General features: G+C 40.7%; 1 protein-coding gene across 1 annotated transcript; it reads right to left on the bottom strand.

Annotated features, from left to right (window-relative positions):
- Positions 1-791: 791 nt before the first annotated feature.
- Positions 792-11,196, bottom strand: LOC119726454 (alpha-N-acetylgalactosaminide alpha-2,6-sialyltransferase 6-like). Its single transcript, XM_038198152.1, has 5 exons — positions 11,091-11,196; positions 8,324-8,570; positions 5,793-6,169; positions 4,086-4,193; positions 792-3,055 (listed from the first exon to the last, which is right to left on the bottom strand). The coding sequence occupies exons 2-5, from the start codon at positions 8,567-8,569 to the stop codon at positions 2,800-2,802; spliced, it is 987 nt and encodes a 328-aa protein (XP_038054080.1). The 5' UTR covers position 8,570; positions 11,091-11,196; the 3' UTR covers positions 792-2,799.
- Between the last annotated feature and the right edge of the window lie 9,731 nt (positions 11,197-20,927).

Here is a 20,927-nt window from a genome sequence, read left to right as displayed (position 1 = left end):
AATTCTAGCCTCTCGGGGTGATTCGTTTAAAGCATTATATTTGTCCCGAGGCGAAGCCGAGGGAGAATACGCACGAAAAAAAAAACAGTCAATAGAGATTCTGCTTGACTTTGCTTGATTTTAGACGATAGCTGGTTATTTTAATCTGAAAACAATTAAAATGTACTTCAAATTGAATATGAAAATAGTTACAGTTTACTTGCACTTTTCCAAACTACCCCTTACGTAATAATTATTTTCAAACCAGCTCTGTACCGCTAGCGGTTGGGAACAATACGCGCAATGCACACACCCGTATGCATTTGCTTACAATGCCGGTTATCTTCGTATAGTAGTTTGGTTGCTACGGGTGTACACGTTTGGCCGCGCACAGCAGGATAGCAAAAATAAGCCAATCTCATGTGGCTTGCTCTTGGCCAAGCAAGTTACAGAATCTAAGGGTGAGGCGTTACTGCATGCATATGCACCGCCAAAAATAAGCATGTTATACCATTTAAACAAGACAACGCCAGGTGATATTAATCTGGTCCTAGAAATGCTGGCAAAGATCTTTTCAATCTGTTCAAAAGGGATATTCACTGGAGGTTTTTCATGCATCTGGTCTACACAATAGGCCAGATTTACCCCCAATTATTAGTGTTACGGGTTATCCTATACGATAGCACTGTCCAGTTCACAAGTGATTGGCAGTCGGTCAGTCAAACCTTGAGAGAGATAGGTGCAAAGAAGACAATAGCTAGGTCATTAGGCTGTCCCTCTGGGACCAGCAAGAGAAGGCAGACAAATGTTCCAACAATCAACTTTGGTATAAAAACATGTTTTTTAATAATAAAAAAAACAAAACTGTTCTGTACTTTGTTATATGTAAAACAGGAGAACAAAACAATGCATGGTTTTAATAGCAATACAATAATGTATACTTCAAAAACAGTTTTATTTGAGATAAAATCAAATTTACATAATTGTCATTTTATACAGAAAATTCAAAATTTTACAGAGAAAACTAGTAGGAGCAGGCTTCACCTGGAGTGAGTGTGCAATTGAAGGGACATTCTATAATATACAAATAAATAAATATGTTTGTATAAATCCCTGTGAATCATCAAAACACTTAAATACACTGTTTCGGTCTTCTACTTTGTACTGCAAAATGTCCCCTTTAATGAAAAGAACTGCCCCTGGCCAGATTTTATTTCAATGGTCCGAGTTGAAGTGAGGTCCATCACAATATAAATCACAAATCAATCCAAAGTAAAATCACGAGTAAAACCACAAGTCAAGTCTTAAGTACGTTTGCACAAACAATGACAAATGATGATTGTCACAGATAATTTCATGAACAGCTGGTGACTTGATATGACCAACTAAAGTATGACTTTCTTTGAGTTGTAAGAACTAGCGAACAACTTATCATTTGTCTGCGATTGACTATGTTTGAGTTGTAAGAACTTGCGATCAACTTGTCATTTGTCTGTGATTGACTATGTTTGAGTTGTAAGAACTTGCGTTCAACTTGTAATTTTGTTGTGATTGACTTTATGATTTGTTTATGTGACTGAATGTGTTTGAGTTGTAAGAACTTGTGTTCAACTTGTCATTTGTCTGTGATTGACTTTGAGTTGTAAGAACTTGGGATCAACCTGTGATTTGTTTGTGATTAACTTTGTGATTTGTTTGTGTGACTGACTTTTTTTCAAGTTGTAAGAATTTGCGATCAACTTGTCATTTGTTTGTGATTAAATTTCAGTGGTAAGAACTTGTGATCAAGTTGTGACTTGTTTATGATTGACTTTGTAACTTGTGTGTGTGATTGGCTTTGTAAAAGCGTTATCAACTTGTAATTTGCTTGTGATTGACTTTTAATTGCCTTTTGATTAACTTGTGATACACTTAAGATAACTCCTGAGGACTTACGACTGACTTGTGATCATCCACCGAAACATGGGTTGTCATTAACTTGTGATTGAGTTGTGATGAATTTGCAAGGACATCAAAGCTGACATGTGACAAGATATTTACATCTCTGTCAGTAGGACACTTGCGATAACTAAACTTGTGAGGACTTATGACTGACTTATGGTCAGGACTAAGGAACAGATCTACGGAGACATTCCACCTGTCTCTGCTATTGTTGCCTAACGATGAGATCGCTTTGCTGGCCACTGCTATCGTGCTGTAAATGGGGTCTGCTCATAAGTCCGACGTCTCATAGGTCCGACGCCTCATAAGTTCGACAAAATTGCATCACCTAACCAAATAAAGGCCCACAAGTCCGACGCCTCATAGGCCCAACGCCTCATAAGTCCGACGCCTCGTAGCTCCGACGCCTCATAGGTCCGACAAATTAAACGCCTCGTTTTTCCAACGACAGACTTATGAGGTGTCAGACTTATGAGGCGTCGGACCTATGAGGCAGAATAAATAAATGTTATGCCTCATAAGTACAACGCCTCACAAGTCCGAAATTTCGGAATTATGAGGCGTCAGACCTACGAGGCGTCGGACTAATATGACACGGCCCCCTGTAAACCAGGTCATATCTCATGTATTATGTTGGAGACTTCCGTGCACTGATAGAGGACAAAGACCTTTCAACTACATTGATGTGATTGGCAGAGACACCCAATGTGAAATTGAAGACCTTCCCAGTACATGTGGCATTGTGAACGAGATCTCGGTTGCGACTGCTACATGTAGGTGATGATGACGATGATGATGATGGTCATGCGATTGACTTATGATTGGCTCCGGTCAGATTTGTGGGAATTTTGTTTCTATATCTGTCTCAGTGGTACAAACCTAAGTCCGGATCCAATGAATTAATGTCTCTAATAACGGGCCAGGTTTTTGAAACAATTGCGGGTCAAGTCCCTCTGACCAGCTAGGATAGTGGAAAGTGATGTTGAATCGTTGAGCCCATCTCGCAAAGACGGACTTCTCCGAGATGAAACGATGGTTACCCGTTTTATCGCCCTGTGCTTTGTTGTAGGTCGAACATTCCTTGACATAGGGAGTCTCGTAGTAGTGGTAGGGAACATCCTTCTTGGGTTTTCTCCTTCAAAAACAAAATGAAAACACATATTGTAAACATGGATGCTTTTTTATACAACATTTGAATAAATCCCTGTCATCTGATTGGTAGGTCATGGATAATGTGTCACAAAATTATGCATCACAAGAAATGTGCACCTCCGAAGTAGACATTCCATTCCATGGTAAAAAGAACTCTGTAAACAATGTAACATCCAGACGCAACATATCTGGTTGTGTACAAAGTTTATGGAGAGTCAAGAACATTTTCAAATTATTTCCTAACAAAATTGGAATCAGTCCCAGATTAATGTCTTTTCAAATTTTTTGCTATGACTGACCTCAATTGAGATGATATAAAATGATGAAAAAAAGTGGCGTCAGGATGCAACATTATTTCCAGAACTTCCATTGCACTACATGTATTACCATTCGGATGAAGAGAATTCATTCACGCATTATATAAAATAAATATTAATTCACATTCTTAAAAGGGAAAGAATAATTTCATGAAATGACAGATGGGACCTTCCATTTCATCATCCATCTCTTACCTCATTAAATTATTCGTACAACAGCACTCATAAACATTCGTTATTTGCATATTGTTTTTTCCCCCACAAAACAGGAATATAACCTTGTAAAATTTGGGTACGTTACAAACAAAAGCTTACATACAGACCACACTAGCCAAGTACAAGCCAATCACAAGCCAATCACAAGTTGGTCACAAGTCAATTGCAAGTCAATCACAAGTCATCCACAAGTCAACCACAAATCAATCACACAAGTCAATCACAAGTCAATTACAAGTCAATCACAAGCCAATCATGAGCCAATCACAAGTCAATTACAAGTCAATCACAAATCAACCACAAGTCATCACAAGTCGATCAAATATCATGACTTGCCATGGATTCGACTACATCTCCATTTACATCACAAGGCTAAATTATGACTGGCCATTCAACACTTTGCGCCCAGATACAACACACATCGAGTCCAGTATTCGACTAATAATTGTCCTCGAAATGAAACCAAAGTGGAGAACTTACGCGCAGTAGTCGGATGGAACCATGCCGTATACGTGAATCTCTCGGCATATATCTATGGCAATCATCATCGCAAACCAACCAGTGGATATCCAGGATCTTGTCTTCACGCTGAAGAGAGTCAAAACACAAAGCAGGAAACAATTACTGATGATTCAAATTATTTTTTTTCCAACTTTAGTGACTTCTAATAAACATTATTTTCTCTTATCCTACCCCATGAATTTTGATATACATGTATGTTTTGAACCACAAGCTATCGATCTAACCTACAATGTATTTGCGAACGTAACATTTTGCCTCCAAATAGGAGTTGTAACATTAGGGAGACATTGAAATGTCTCCATAATGTCCGGTGTCTCCCTATTGGTACAGCTTGGGACGAAAACAATGTCTCCTTAAAGGAACATTAACAGGAATTGAGATATGACATCAACAACTGGAATTCATTTACTGACATATGGCGTCTCACTGGCCGGCATGCAAATCTTATTTTTCCCAAACTAAATCCACACACATGGTTGTTTAGCGGTACTTGTATGATACGTAAGCAGGTATAAAATTAATTTTTCCCCCACGTTTTGCCGAGCAGTGCAATAGCTCAGGGTTGTGATTTTACACCGCAAGGTTGCGGGTTCGAATCACCATTTTGTACCCGACTTTTTTTTCTTTTCTAACCTGAGGCTTCGGAGGATTTTTTTTTAAAGGGAAATACAAGTCCAAATTTCATTACGTTCGAATTCTTTTCATTTTTTCTAATTTTATCTTTTCTTTTCATGTTTTTAGAAATGTAGTCCAAAATGCCATAATGTATGCGAATGTCGTTTGGGAGAAAAAAAATAACGACCGGCATGTTGTACATGTATGCCTACACTTGACTAGTGCTGTGTATTTTCAAATAATTAACATGTTGTATTGGATTATTACAACTTGGATTTTGATTGAGTATTCGAATATTCGAAATGTGTGAGATTTAAAGCATTCATTTTCAGGTTTATTCAATGCGCTCTTAAAATATTTGTGGTTCATGGATCAGTCCATGGATACGCTTTTCAATCATTGTGCATGTGAACACAGAAAAAGTCTAGTATTTAGCCCCATTTTGAAATCACTTGGCTTCACTCTCATGTGCAAAATATTGAAGAAAAATCTCCTTAAAAAATTTAATTGAGTCTGCAAACTTGGTAGGTGGAATACTGAGGACATTTTCTTTGCCCAATTGGAATGTTTGGAGAAATTTGCTGGCTAAACTGTGAGTAAAGTGGGCCTGATTTAGTTTTGCATGTTTCAGAGCACTCCAGAGCCCTGTCTGGGAGAAACCCATAAAATTGGGTTAACCCTAACCCCTTGGGTACTGTTACTAAAAAGTATCCTGAATCCACCAAAATCCATCAATTTTGCCATGCAAAAAAAATGTTGGTGGCCAGTGAGTCCATCTGAATCACCAGTTAGCCGGGAGTAAATCTGTTGAGATCCTGAATCCATCAAAGTCCCCCAACTACTCAATATGGAGGTATCCTGAATCCATCAAAATCCTGCAGTACCGCTAGGCTTACTGTCCTGAATCCATCAAAATCCTGCGACTTTTCCAATATGGAGGTATCCTGAATCCGCCAAAATCCTCCAAAACAGGGGTGTAAATTTTGATGGATTCAGGTGCGTTAGGCTTAAGAAATACAAATTAAGCAACAATGCACGTTGTAAACTCACGGATGAAGTCCAGTTTCCTTAGCAAACAACTCCTCTGCTTCCAGTTCTCCTTTATGCGTCTGGCCGTGAATAGTCGAGCCTGTGCTTAGTCGTCTCGACAAATTCCTTGCATTCTCTAAATAAGACGTTCTCTTCAACAGACCCCAGACCATGATGTGGCTATTGGGGGGCATAGTCTCTGGCTCAAAGCCCAACATGAAGAAGTTCATGACACGGAGACTTGTCCGCGTTCCGACGTCTTTCTCGTAACCTTTGACCGGTGCCATGTTCAGTCTGATGACGCAGGAGTGACGGTCGATCTCCGGCCCGGCTTTTGTGCCGAGCAAGTATCCGGAGCTTGAGACAACAGCGCAGGAGGTGCAGCCCAAGTCCACTGTCTGGTAGGCAAGAAAGCAAGAAGTTAATATGTTAATGATACTTACACGTACAAGTCCTATGGGCTCCATGCACCAACAAAAGAGGGCACGTTTTTACCTCCTTTGAGAGCTCCGTCGACGGGATACAGAGTGCCCATACTGTACTGGTTCGCGCGCAAAGTATGCACGACTTCCTGAATGTGCAAAAGTTATGGCCATCGCGTCTTTGCAGGAGCGTCAGGCGTCATTGGCGCACGAATACAATCGAATTCAACTTGCGATGGTCTCAGAGACTAATCCCTACCTCCAATAACTTTGGATACATTCGAAATACGCAATGATCGGGAACCAGTCTAGGTCACCCCCAACTCTCCTTTTCTAGCCGTTGATGGGGTACATGCATGTACTTGTGTACGGAGCCCATAGTCTAGGGGTTAGACGTTATGGTTTGATATGCGATAACCCGCCACTGTGATAACCCCGCCGTGAGAGGGCGTTGTCATGACCTACCAATATCACCCATGAACCCGTCACAATTTCAGTCCCACGTACACTACACACCACAAAACAGCTGACCAGTGAAGTTGCATAAAAGTATTGCTGCATCTTTAATACTATTGGAAGAAATTTAAGAGTTTGGTTTGGAACAACAATGAAATGTTTTGAATGCTCATTGCTCGCCTGCATCTACATGTATTAGGCCAAACAACCAATTGATACGAGTTTCCCTAGACGTGGTTCCTGATGGGTTCGTGGGTTATATTGGTTGGTCGTGGTATCGCCCTCTCGTGGCGGCAGGTTATCGCGGGGGGGGGGGGGGGGGGGGGGGGACACTATATGCTAGGGGCGCTACTTGCAGACATACTTTTGGATGCTAGGGGTCGCTTTTTGCAAGGCAGTTTGCCCTTGAGTTTTTTCACCAGTTCTCTGGATCTTGTTTCATTGGGCAGGCTTGTCATTTTGACAAGTGTTGCATTTTACTGCTTTTGGCAGGGTTTCTAGCCAAAATATCCTGGAAAGTTAGAGTAGTCCCAAATGTTTGTCTTTTTTGTTGTTATTATTTTTTTTTTTAAACATGGCGGCCACTTTTGAAGCATGGCGGGGCACCAGGGTATTTTTTACAGGTTGGAAAACAATGGGATGTTAGGGACAGGTCTATTTAAATAAATTTAAGCCAATTTTCCTTACTCGCAGCTAGCTGGAGTTACCCAGCGCTAACTTTTATCATTGGGTTGTCATTTAGGGCTGGAGGACATTTTTCACGCGAACCAGCAGAGTTGGCAGGTCCAAAAAAAAATTCAAAAATGTGCAATTTTGTCCCTGTTACACACTAATTTCAACTGGAACTCACCCAAACCTTGCCTGGAATAACCATTACACAGGTCTTAAAGTACATGTAGAAAACGATCCACGATGAAGATTCAGCCTACAATTGCAGTGAAACAAACGAGGCATAACCCGACAACCGTGCGGTCATGGCGAGGCCCGCAATTGGATTTGTGCACAGTGCGTTTACCAGTTCGTTCTTGCCGGCTCTGATGGCGCATGACGTCACTCACGCGGAAGCGGAATACCCGACGACTGTTGAGGTTTACCACTCGCATCATAGCTGCGCTACTGGACGGCAACCAAAGTTTGCCTGTTATCGTGCATGAAACAGTCCTCGGGTATTCCGCTTCCGCGTGACGTCATGCGCCATCAGCCAGCGCAGCCGGCAAGAACGAACTGGTACACGCGCTGTGCACAAATCCAATTGCGGTCAAATTTTTTTTGGGACCTGCCAACTCTGCTGGTTTGCGTGAAAAATGTCCTCCAGCCCTAAATGACAGCCCAATGATAAAATTTAGGGCTGGGTAACTCCAGCTAACTCGCAGCATAAGCTACATGTAAATTGTGAGGGATTCAGTTAACATGGCCGAGCCGAAGGTTGTGTAGGGGCACCTTAGGAAGCCGCTATTAACCCTCGTCTTATAACAGAGCACACCCAGTGTTGATTTTTGCAGAGGGAGGAAAACCGAAGAACCCGGACTCCGGAGGAAAACCGCAGCACAGGAGAGAATCAACACAACTCTACTCACATATGACCCGAGCCAGGAATCGAACCCAGGCCACAGCGGTGAGAGGCAAGGGCTTTACGCACTGTGCCACCCATGCAACACACACAAAAAAATTCACCCGATTATCCAGAAGAGATTTGTAATGACGAACAGCTCCATGGATTGGAGGTAAGGTTGTTTCTGGATGCAGACTCGGACCAGTTAAAACCTTCGGCCGATCTGTAGCGTTCCTGATGAAACCACGTTTTATGCTGAATGGCGAGGGGGGACGGCTTGTGTGAATGAAGACGTAAACACTCAGGAGGAGGTAGAAGAAAAGGCTGGCTAACGTCAGGCCCGTCAACAAGGTCAGTAATTTATGCATGCTGTAAAAACAAGAAGGAAAAAGAACAGTTGCATTAATAGTATTGCACAAAACAGGCAGTGGATATATTACCATCACAGTTATTTTTAGTAAATGTTATTTTGAAGGAGGTTTTATCTGATATGCTCATAAATGCCATACATTGCAACACCGGCTTTCCTTAATTAAGTTTAGTGCAGGAAATGTAGCTGGCTAGATTGAACAGCGCCCTCCAAAAACGTATTATATTACCACCATCGTTTGTGCAGCACGTGTGGCTGAGAAGATAGCGTCTCTGCCTCATGAGTGAGAGATCCCTGGTTCTAGCCTAGCTGGAGTTACCCAGCCCTGAGTTTTATCATTGGGTTGTCATTTAGGGCTGGAGCTAGTTTTTCACGTAACCGAGCAGCGTAGGCAGGTCCCAAAAAAAATTGCGAAAATTTGTGGAAAATGTTCAATTTGTCCCCGTTACACACTAATTGCAACTGCAACTCACCCCAAACTTGCCTGGAATAACCATTACACAGGTCCTTGAAGTAAAAAACTGTTTCATGCACTAATATGAGGTTTACCACTCGCATCACAGCTGCGGTACTGGAACCGCAACCGATAGTGCATGAAACAGTCATCAGGTGTTACGCTTACGCGTGACGTCATGCGCCAACAGCCAGCGCAGCCGGCAAAAACGACTAGTTGACAGCCTGGTAACCGACCGCCATTCATTGTACACAATTTTTTTGTGCACAAACCAATTGCGGTCCTGGCCATGCCCGCAAGGTTGTCAGGTTAGCGGTTATTCCTCCTTTTTTCACTGCAATTGTAGGCTGAATCTTCATCGTGGATCGTTTTTTACTTCAAGGACCTGTGTAATGGTTATTCCAGGCAAGTTTGGGGTGAGTTGCAGTTGCAATTAGTGTGTAACGGGGAAAATTGAACATTTTCCACAAATTTTCACAATTTTTATTGGGACCTGCCTACGCTGCTCGGTTACGTGAAAAACTAGCTTCAGCCCTAAATGACAACCCAATGATAAAACTCAGGGCTGGGTACCTCCAGCTAGTTCTAGCCCAGCCTTCGACTTTTTCCATTTTTATTTTCATCCCAATACTCAATAGAATAAGAATATACTTCTTTTATTATTTTAGATTAACTCCAAAATTTAATTGCAGGGTAGGATATAGTCCGAGTAACTTGGACCCAACTTATCGCCTTTTTTAACATTTGGACATGGTCTGGCGATAGTGGGGTCCAAGCTAATACCGCGACCTGGACATCACTGTCACTGTCCCAAAAACCAACATTTTCCAACAAAAAACATCAGATTTCACCTTCAAAACGGCCTCCAAATGACTAGATATGCCACCTGAGGTACAAGTAGACATCGATAATTAAGATGGTTGTACTGAAGTTTACTTACAATCCGGAGAAAAAGTGAAATTTTCCGTTCATTTCGGAGAGCTCCCCTCGCGATCTTGAACACGTTAAATTTCCGATCGTGTTTAATGTTTGAACAACGCGATTTCTTCTACATGCCCAGCGTACATTCGATGGTCCCCGTATCCCGAGTGCGATTCCGTTACCGAGCGCGCGCGATGCATCGATTATGATAATGAGTAGACTGGATCACGTTTGTAAACACATGTGCATTTCAAACGATAATAGGGAGTCGGGAACTAGCGCAGCTTTTATGGCGGGTACCAGTTCAAGCTGGTTCCCAATTCCCTTTTACAGCTCGAAATGCACATGTATGTGTTTACAAACGTGACTCATTATTATAATCGATGCATTGCGCGCGCTCGGTAACGGAATCGCACTCGGGATACGGGGACCATCGAATGTACGCTGGGCATGTAGAAGAAATCGCGTCGTTCAAACATTAAACACGATCGGAAATTTAACGTGTTCAAGATCGCGAGGGGAGCTCTCCGAAATGAACGGAAAATTTCACTTTTTTTCCGGATCGTAAGTAAACTTCAGTACAACCATCTTAATTATCGATGTCTACTTGTACCTCAGGTGGCATATCTAGTCATTTGGAGGCCGTTTTGAAGGTGAAATCTGATGTTTTTTGTTGGAAAATGTTGGTTTTTGGGACAGTGACAGGATGATGTTGTCCAGGTCGCGGTATTAGCTTGGACCCCACTATCGCCAGACCATGTCCAAATGTTAAAAAAGGCGATAAGTTGGGTCCAAGTTACTCGGACTAGGTAGGATAGGCCTATTCAATCTTCTTTTTCTGATTCGTTGCTCTGGACTTAAGGAAATTTTAAAGAAAATACATGTAGGCCTAAAACCGGATCCGGCTAAATTATAAATATCCACTGCACTGGACTGCAAAACATTTGTCATTGTGACATTGACCATTCACATTGTCATTGTGACTACAACTTAAATTACTTAGCCTGCCCCCTAGGCCTAGTTAACGACAACCATGACAACATGTTCGATTGATGTGGTTATTGATTTCTATGCACAGGCAGGGGTTTAAGGAAGGCACGGTTTACGGGTCCACAAATCATTAATTGTTGACTTTCCCACTCACCTGATGATCCGACTAACAATGCCTTAAAACATAAGTAACGACGTTTTTGGAAAGAATTTTACGCATGAAAATGAAATACATGTCATGCATGATGTACTAGTTGGACTGCTTCGGTAGACAACGCCCTCTACTGCCAATAGTGAGCCAGGTACAAGCGCCCTCTTTAGTTTTAAAAATAAACACAACGGCTGTTTCATGTGTGTTCAATTACGTATTGGAAGGTCGACTCTGCGCCAAAAATATAAATATATAAATTATCATGTAAAATTGCATTCAAAATATCAGGAAGTTCTTTTTAAGGAGTGTTATTTCAACCCCCGCCCCCACTTAAATGAAATAAAATAAAATCGGGGGAAAAAATGGATTCGCCCTTCTTGGGCTCGAAAACCTGGACTTTTACTTTAACCATAAATTTTTTTAAGCAAAAGATGGTGGTGCACGCAGTAGCTGCCTTTTTTTGTGACGTCACATAAAGTTCGTTTTAGGGGCAATGGCCCAATTGCCCCCCCCCCCCCCCTGCGGATCCACTTAAAACCAATAACAATTCAAAATGTTCAAGGAGTATAGGACATTACCCGCGCCTGTACAAATTTGAATTAGTTACAATAACATAAAAAAGAACAATAGATGAGCGCTTCAATGACGTAACTACGGCGGGAGAGGGCGGGGCGCGGGGGAAAGCCCCTTCTCGAGACTATGTGCCCTTCTTGTAACCCCTCTCATAGGCAACTGGGAGAAAACTGAGGAACTATGCCCTCTCCCGAAAATGAGGTCCCCGATTAACTTTTCCCCTGCAAATTACTGAGATCCCGTTACGGTTCTATATCTAAACCTCTCACGGACCCCCATATTCGGTATATTCCTAGAATCGGGCTCATAAACCCCAAATGGATTCGGAACACCTAAGAAATCAATATTCACTTCACGGCAGCAGCAGTCTCTTCGACCTTTCCAGAGTCCGATTAAAAACATGCCGAAGATGGTTTGGCGTACAACGCGTCTACCGTTAAGTTTCGTGAATGGGGGGCACTTCGCCATCGAAGATACTATTGAATCAGTTCTCCAGACGCGACGCCAACAAGACTCTGCAGCACTTTAGTAGACAAACAGACATACATCCTGTTTGAAAGAAGAAAAAGATATGTACGTGTCGGAGTTTTGGAGCTTTTTTTTCTAAGCCGGTAAAGCTCGGTAGCTTCGCTTCCCTGCACCCATGCATCACGGTTAGTAATTGAGTCCACTAAAAATGGCTTCCGATTTCGCACTTCACAGCGCGCGCGCACGGCGTGAAGAAACAGTGGGGTAGAATCCAGGCATCTTCAATCTTAACTCCCTCGCACGCCACGCCATTTACCGCTTCCCCTGATTCAATTAAGCAACTTTAAACTGATAACCGTGATCTATCTGGCCAATTGAGAATGGTTGGGGACACCAGCGCGTGCTAATGCATAACCCTTCAGGTGACTTCGCGGCACATTAACTCCGCAAACAAGTAGTCAACCTTTCCAAGTTTTGAGCTCGAAGCGAGGGGTGTGAAGACCCATTATTGGCCCGTTGCAAATCTGTCCGTACTTGTACATTACTGCGGTCCGATGGCGGGCGTTGAAATATGAGGGAAAACAAAGGGTATTTACTTCCAAGTTTGGTCAAGGCTTTCGTAAACACTTGAAGGCGGAAAATCAAAGTCACAGATTGCTGAGAAGATGCTCCGCGTCTTCTATTAGGCTCTCGCTTGTTTGAGGCGTATTGCGTACTAAAAAACAAATAAACAAAAACGCGATCGTTATTTGCTACGAAATCTTGACGTCAATGAGTACCGCCCGCTTTGGGGTTTTCTAAGAGAAAATTTCTAAAAGAAAATGTGGGTGCATGATTTCGATCTGTTCTTCTCTGGCAGTTCCATCTGCTAACGATATAAATACTACACAAAGTAATAACCATAAAATTACTAAAAAGGGGGAGAACGGATGCCTGAAAAATAGTGACTCTGGTCTAGCCTCTATGTTGAATACATTATAATTTTATCAATATCGGGCAAGATCTGTTCTTTTCGTCGGACGGTGAGGGGCCAGTCTGGGTGTTTTTGTGTGTGTGTGTGTGGTTTTTTTTTTTTTTTTTTTTAAACCCACCCTGCCCTTGGACCGCAGAAAAAATAGAAAATCATGCAGAAAACGCAGTAACCCCACTGTTGGCAGCTAAGCCCCCGCTTCATCCAAACCTGACCCCCCCCTTCCAGGGGCTGTCATTTACGATGAGTGAAAACCAATACACCATGACATGATTCCAATTGCCTAACTGTAAATTATATTTTAACGACATCCGTTTGCGGCGATGTGAATAAAAATAGGTTAATTAATCATTTCAAGAGGAGCAATCCGTCTGATTAACTAATTATGTTAAAAATGGTCGCTGCTAAGAATCCTGGGTAAAACTAGAATGAAAATTTGTAATACTTTGTCTTTAGCAACAAATGTTGTTGATATCACAAATTGTTGTACAATCCTCGCTACGATTCGATTTGCAGGAAAACAAATTGTAAACTTTCCGCGATAAGCACACGGGGGGAGGGGGATTGACAACTCCTTTGCGGGGCCATACACTGATCGTTGTATCGTGCGAGCAAAAGCCGTCATGTCTGAATTTCTTCATAGTTCAATATGTGAATGGCATGCCGTTTTGGGGGCTGTTTTCTTTGGGTTTTTTGTCCAAAAGATGCAATGTCGGCCGAAGGCTGAACAAAAGAGCATTTATTTAGGGCAGATAGTACTACATTGTAGTAATAAAAACACGATATCTGTTGAATGCCGTGGCCGTCCTCGTGGTCTGGAGTATTGAATTCGTGGTCTGCGGGTAATTCGGCAGGTTGTGGGTTCGAGTCCCGCCTGGGGTTATGGTGCGTGTGCCCTTGGGCAAGGCACGGTGTCACTCATTGCTTCTCTCCACCCAGGAGTAAATGGCTACCTGTCAGAGCAGGGATGGTTATTGTGTTTGAATTAGCCTCCTTGCGCCTAACAGGCCCAATGATCATGGGTAATAATAATGTAAGCGCTGTGATTTAGTTTACTAAACGGTGATCGGGTTGTGCTTGATCACCCAATTACACAATGAACAAAAATATATCTGACAGAAACAAAGGGTGATCGAGATCGGCCCGATCACTCAACAACAACAACAATTGAAGTCTGAGGAATGAGTTGTTGAGCACATACACAAAAGGTTCAGTTCGTTGGCTCTTTCTATTGAATACAACTAAATAATATATATATATATATATATATTCTCCACACAGGACGACAGACTGAAACTTTAACACATCTTTGCTGAAAATGCCTTAAAGGAATTGTCTTCCTGCTTTGTACTCTTGACAGCCAACCAAGTTATAAAAGGCAATAAAAAAGAGTTTGATCGCTGTTTACTCTTAGACTATATGAACTTTGTTGCTGACTCGGCAGACATAGGCCTACATAAAACACGGAAGACATGGTCTAGTTTTTGAAGCGCATGTCTGGAGCTGCACATAAAAAAATATGGCAGCTCAAAAATAGAAACCGTATCGGTAGACTTCAGTATGGAGTTTGGAGTTTTATGCAACATACGCTTAACATCTAAAAATAAATTCATTTTTAATGTTTTTCTTTGTCTTTGCATGGGCTAATAAAATTCTGCTCCGAGCTAACGAAAGAATGGCACGAAAGAGTAATTGTCTGCATTTAAGGTATGAGAGGAAAAATAGCGAGGGACGATTCCCAAAAACTTCTCTCACCAGATATTGAAAGACCAATGTTGGCTCTGATCAAATCCAGAAGGAAAATATTCTGAGAATCCTGGCAAGTTGACTTATTGAGGGACAAAAATAGGGTAAAAATTACAATTTTGCAAGTTCTAAAAACATGTTTTTACGCGTGTTCTAAAAAATAGCACAGGGGGGACGTAATGATGACGTAACAAAATATATAGTATCTTGGTAACGTGGTACAAGTTTACACTAGGCTTTATGATCATACCGTAAACCGTATGGAAGAAGTTTTGCTTTGTTTTGATTTTAGGCTAAAGTCTTCATTTTGAATTCACCTAAGTTTAACCTTCCGGTTGACCCGGAAGAAAGGGTCAAGTGAGTTAACGTTTACAAAAAGAAATGTTAATCAACTCAAAGTCTATTTGATTACAAAATATAAACATCACTGATTATGCTGTTCAAGAGTTATAAGTGAAAGTAATTGGACCCTTTTTCACCTAAAATCGCTTGTAATTTGACACCGGATGACGTCATCATGACGTCAGAGTAATATGCACCACTTCGGATGAGGGTCGATATATATTGAAAGTTACAAATCCATACCATATACGGTTTAGGAGAAAACCTGCGGAGAAGTATTGTCCGGGAAAAAAAGGAAGAACTAGAGGTTCGCGTTTGTTGTTACAAACGAGAGTGGTCGGGCAGGCAATTTGTTCATTAAACACTGCCGAATTGAGTATGAATATGTTTATGTAAGAACAAAGGATCACCAAGTAAATCCTTTCCAGTACAATCAATTATTTTGTTTCAAAAAATGCATCTTTAACGGTGTGATAAATTTTAGTAAACATTTTCTGTACTCATACAAGTTATTTCCGGCTTGATGACGTCATAATTCAAAAACGGGAAGTGGATACCGATTTAGTTCGCAGTGGATAAATGTTCGTTGTGAAGTTAAATAACGTATGAAAATATGGAAAATATAACTATGTAGTCTTAACACCTAATTTCCGGTTTGATGACGTCACAGTATTTGGAAGCAAAACGTGAACATTGTAAGGGATATCGTTATATGGGCTACGAAGATATACGACATGAATCAAATGATAGAATTAAATCTAAAATATTATATTAATATTTTCAAATTCTCGTATAAGTAACTTCCGGTCCGATGACGTCAAGAATTTGAACCTTGCCAAATTATTTGTGGCTAATCAAAGAATATCAAGGGGCGATTTGGAAACATTTGAACCGATCGTTTTGTTTTTTTGTGTCTGACATTCTTCACTTAACACTTTCATAATTTATATGTGTGTAGTAAAATGCTCCCGCTTTTGAGTTATATGCCGTTTTTATTGCACTTCCGGTAACACCGGAAGTGAAGGTCAAGCGGTTTTGTTTCCGGGAACAAGAAATGTTACTCACGGCATAGTCTACAACATCACGAAAACACGAACACGATACTCTGTTTGGTTCAAAAGATATAGCACAAACTATTTTGTCAAAATTTGCCCTTAAATTGCTTGTCATTTGATACTTGATGACGTCATGATGACGTAACAAAATTAATAACATTTTTGTACCATGGTATATGTTCACGGGAAGTGACTACAGAAGCTATTAAAAGGGCCACAAAAGTTGTATCAAATCATTTACAATCGATACTCTCACAAACAAATGTGGAAATTGATGATGAGAAATAAACACCGGGAATTGCTGCCGGCTGCCCCGTCCGGTCCCCGGCCGTAAAAGATAATACATCGCCCGGCGCGGCAGCCTGCGCCGCGCCGGCCTATGACAACATTTTCCTGCAGCACGTGAGAGAGTATGCAACCCACCGTGATTTTCCCCCATTGCGTGTGTTGTCTGACTGGTGCGCTACGTACAAATCTTGCTTTGTGGCAACAGATGCTGATTTGTTTTGTCCTAAAAATATACAGGTCCGTTTTTATCTCAAAACTTATCAAATTTTTGTGATTACTATAAACGAGCAGTATTCAAGTTTCGATCGTAACTTTCTTCGAAAATAGTTAAAACGATGCTGCCATTTTCATGGACGAATCCATAAATTTTGTAAGGTGTGATGTAGTCCCTGTTTGGAGGTTTACATCGTTTCTTGAATACATTTCAAGTACAAAAATTATATTGTGAAGTTGAACAACTGATTATCGAATAAAGAAATGTTTCGGACACCATAAAAAGTATTAGTCGTCTTTTTCTTTTTTTAAACAGCGGAAATGTTGGTAATTATTGTTTCCAAAATAGTACACCCCTATATTACCTCAAATGGTGTGGTCCGCTGGGGAAAGCATGCTGCATGCAGCAGCACTAGTATCACGTACGGCTTGTTGCGAATTGCAAGCGTCGATCGAAGACAGCTTTCACCGCACTTTTTACCGCTCGGCACCTTTACGTGGCACGTGGTTTCGGTTCTTTAATGACTTGATAATTCATTTCAGCAACATATCTCTTCTTATACCAGTACATTAAATACACATGTGAATTTCATTTTTATTCTTCAAAGCTCGGCGTATAAGCCGCCCTGTGTATAAGCCGCAGTAAACATTTTCATGGGCAAAATCAACGTATAAGCCGCGGCTTATATTCCGAAATTTACGGTACTCATTTAGTTCGGAGTGGATAAATGTTCATTGTGAAGTTAAATAACGTCACAGTATTTGGACGCAAAAGGTGAACATTGTAATGTATATCGTTATTTGGGCTTCGAAGATATACGACATGGATCAAATGATAGAATTAAATTTAAAATATGATCGTTTTCAAATTCTCACAGAAGTAACTTCCGGTCTGATGACGTCATGAATTTGAAATCTTGCCAAGTTATCTGTGGTTAACCAACAAATATCAAGGGGCGATTTGGTAAAATTTGCACGGATGGTTTTCAAAATAAACAAAACAAACACTATTTTATGTGCCACTAGGGGGCGCCCTTTTGGATGATGACGTCATCACACTGTTTTTGTGTAGTATCTTCGTAACGTGGTACAAGTTTACACTGGGTTTTATGATCATACCGTAAACCGTATGGAAGAAGTTTTGCTTTGTTTTGATTTTAGGCTAAAGTCTTCATTTTGAATTCACCTAAGTTTAACCTTCCGGTTGACCGGAAGAAAGGGTCAAGTGAGTTCACGTACACGAAAAGAAATGTTAATCAATTCATGGTATATTTGATTACAAAATATAAACATCACTGATTATGCTGTTCAAGAGTTATAAGTGAAAGTAATTGGACCCTTTTTCACCTAAAATCGCTTGTAATTTGACACCGAATGACGTCATCATGACGTCAGAGTAATATGCACCACTTCGGATGAGGGTCGATATATATTGAAAGTTACAAGTTCATACCATATACGGTTTAGGAGAAAACCTGCGGAGAAGTATTGTCCGAAAAAAAAAGAAAAAAGAAAGAAAGAAAGATTAATCGTAACAGATCCAAAGAGTGGTCGGGTTGTACTCAAAGAAAGAAAGACTAGAGCTGTATGTCTGTTTGCAAACAGAACACATGCGGAGTATCCGCTCGAACAACGACGTGGAGGGCTGGCACCGGAGACTTAATGGGCGGGCAGGACGTCACACCGTCCAATTCTACAACGTCATCAAGCTCCTGTACGCAGAATCCAGCTACGTAAACGTCCAGCTAAGGCTGGTCAAAGAAGCTCGACTCTGCAGGAACCAGCGGCGGATGTACCGGCAGGTTCAAGGGAAGATTTTCAAGTTGTGGGACGACTACCAAGCCCGTCGCCTCACAACATCGGGACTCCTGGCAGCCTGCAAGTACCTGACAGGTCCAGCCCTGTAGATCAACAACAAAACAACCGGTCCTTTTCAGGACCAACAACAAAACAACCGGTCCTTTTCAGGACCAACATATCTACAAGAGAGATTGTTGTCTTAAAGATTTGCATCAAAGGCAGAATAAAAACGGAAATAAATGATTAATAAAAAAAAATACATTTATTTTGTTTTCTCCACAGGTTAGAATTGAGCCTACTTTTTTAAGCAATGCGAAATTGATTTTTTTTATTACTGCCAAAACAATGCCAAACTGAACACATTGAAAAACATTGAAAATTTCAAAACTAGTGATTTGCATTTTATTACTCACAACAGTTTTTTGAATTGAAATCAAAACTTGATAATTATAACAGAGTGAAAACATTAACACCAGGGTAGATTCAAACATTGAAAATTTTAAAACCTCTTGAATTGCATTTTGTGACTTACAATAGTTTTTTAATTAAAGTCAAAACTTGATAATTATAAAAAGTACAATTTCGAAAAAAAAACAGCAAGCAAAGAAAATCACGCTACAATATAGAAGACAAACATCATCGATCATAACCCAAGCTCAAAAGACCCACAAACCGCAGGGTAGATAAAATCCAAGCTCCAAGAAGAACAAAAAACATGCAGTAACAGGTTAAAAATTCAGACAAAACAAACCGCAGCGCCGTGAACGCAAGTCCCGTTAACCACCAAGAGTGATTGACAGTAGCATTGTTGTTCAATAGAAAAGGATTTGGAACCCTTTGTCACGTGTGCAATGAATCCTGGGTGCGAAACGACCTGGGTACGAAACGACCTGGGTACGAAACGACTTGGGTACGAAACGACCGACATTCACAGAAGGAATGTCGGTCGTTTCTTTGAATGATCGTATGGTGTTATCTTTGAGGAATGTGGTTACTTGGTAGGCCCTTGTCTTTTGTGGCATTTCAGTTGACTCAATATGGTTACAGCGGCATACAACTGTATTGAAATGCCCCAAAGAGTATTAGGTGACTACAAAGTAGGCAGTATTGTTAAAGCAGTCTATGTTAATTATTTATTTTGTGGGTTGCTGTGGTCAATTTATACATATATGATGTGTTGCATTAGATGATCAATTTACAAAGTGGTGTATTAAATTCTTTGGTACATCATTCGTCATACGGCAGACCCTTATGCTTATTGACGTTCAACATTTAGAAAAGTGTTACTACTGCAATGGTATTTTTCACAAATTAAGGATTGACTATAAACAAAATAAAAGTGCCCTTTACAAATACAATAAAGTATTTACAATCTAAGCTCCTTTAGCATGATGCCAAAAGTCTGAAGATCTGTATGTTGTGTAAAGTGTGGCATGATCGCGCGTACGGATTCAGATGTGTATGCTGTATGCATTTTTCAACCTGCTTGACCTTTGTGTTCGACACATATTTGCATGTGATATTTGCGTGCGAGTGCATGTGATCATGTGGAAGATAACATCAATTACATAACTATGGTGGGGGGAGGGGTGTGTATGCCCTCCACAGACAGATGTTCACGAGTTCTGAGTATGTTCTGGTACAAAATGGTTGAACAATACATATATGATTTGTCTTCAGTTCTTTTCCCTCCTTTTCAAAAATGTACATACTCCTGAAGCCCACATCGCCCCCCCCCCCCAAGAGTGTGACTGTACATAATGTAGTTAAGTCACTTGAAAAAGGCAAATGTCTTTTGATTCTAGTTGATCATGTGTCTTTTAAAATCTTGAGTATTACACAAATCTGCATGTTGTGCAAGACAAAAGGCAATTTTGTGAAGAATTGTATTGCGGTTGTTACACACTAGTTGTTACCCTAACTGTATGCATACGTCATTTACAAATGTATTTTTGGCTATTTCGGCACTTTGCCGAAACAGCCTTTGTTTTCGTTAAAAAAATTAGTTTTTTCTTTTGTTTTCCTTCTTATTTTTTTTTCTTTTTCATTCATTTCCCCATAGCATTTGTACACGTTTTTTTTTTGTTACCGGCACTTTGGGCACTAAAATCAATCCAATTGACTTTATACTTGGCACACACTTAGACCAGCATCTGAAGTTGTGTGCCGAACATTGACATCATCATGACGTCATCGACAATTTTTTTTATAGAATTTTGAATATTTAATTTTTCCCATAGACTTTGTACACAGAAATTAAAAACAATCGTCGATTTTCAAAGGGCATTTTTGACTCTTTGCCAGTAATTCATTTGCACCAATCTTTGTCCAAGCAAAGACCCTAATTCAAACAACAGTGTGTAATGATGACGTCATGATGACGTC

Source organism: Patiria miniata, unplaced genomic scaffold (assembly GCF_015706575.1).
Source record: "Patiria miniata isolate m_02_andy unplaced genomic scaffold, ASM1570657v1 HiC_scaffold_1, whole genome shotgun sequence".
NCBI classification, from domain to species: domain Eukaryota; kingdom Metazoa; phylum Echinodermata; class Asteroidea; order Valvatida; family Asterinidae; genus Patiria; species Patiria miniata.
Note: the sequence above shows the minus strand (reverse complement) of the source record. Positions and strands in the feature narration are given on the sequence as shown.

Excerpts from the sequence above, each read along its gene's own strand:
- LOC119726454 (XM_038198152.1), bottom strand. The coding sequence starts at position 8,569 with ATGCATAAATTACTGACCTTGTTGACGGGCCTGACGTTAGCCAGCCTT. Across the intron at positions 6,170-8,323 it reads AATCTCTTCTGGATAATCGG|ACAGTGGACTTGGGCTGCAC; the intron begins GTGAATTTTTTT and ends CTTGCCTACCAG. Across the intron at positions 3,056-4,085 it reads GTTCCATCCGACTACTGCGC|GAGAAAACCCAAGAAGGATG; the intron begins GTAAGTTCTCCA and ends TTGTTTTTGAAG.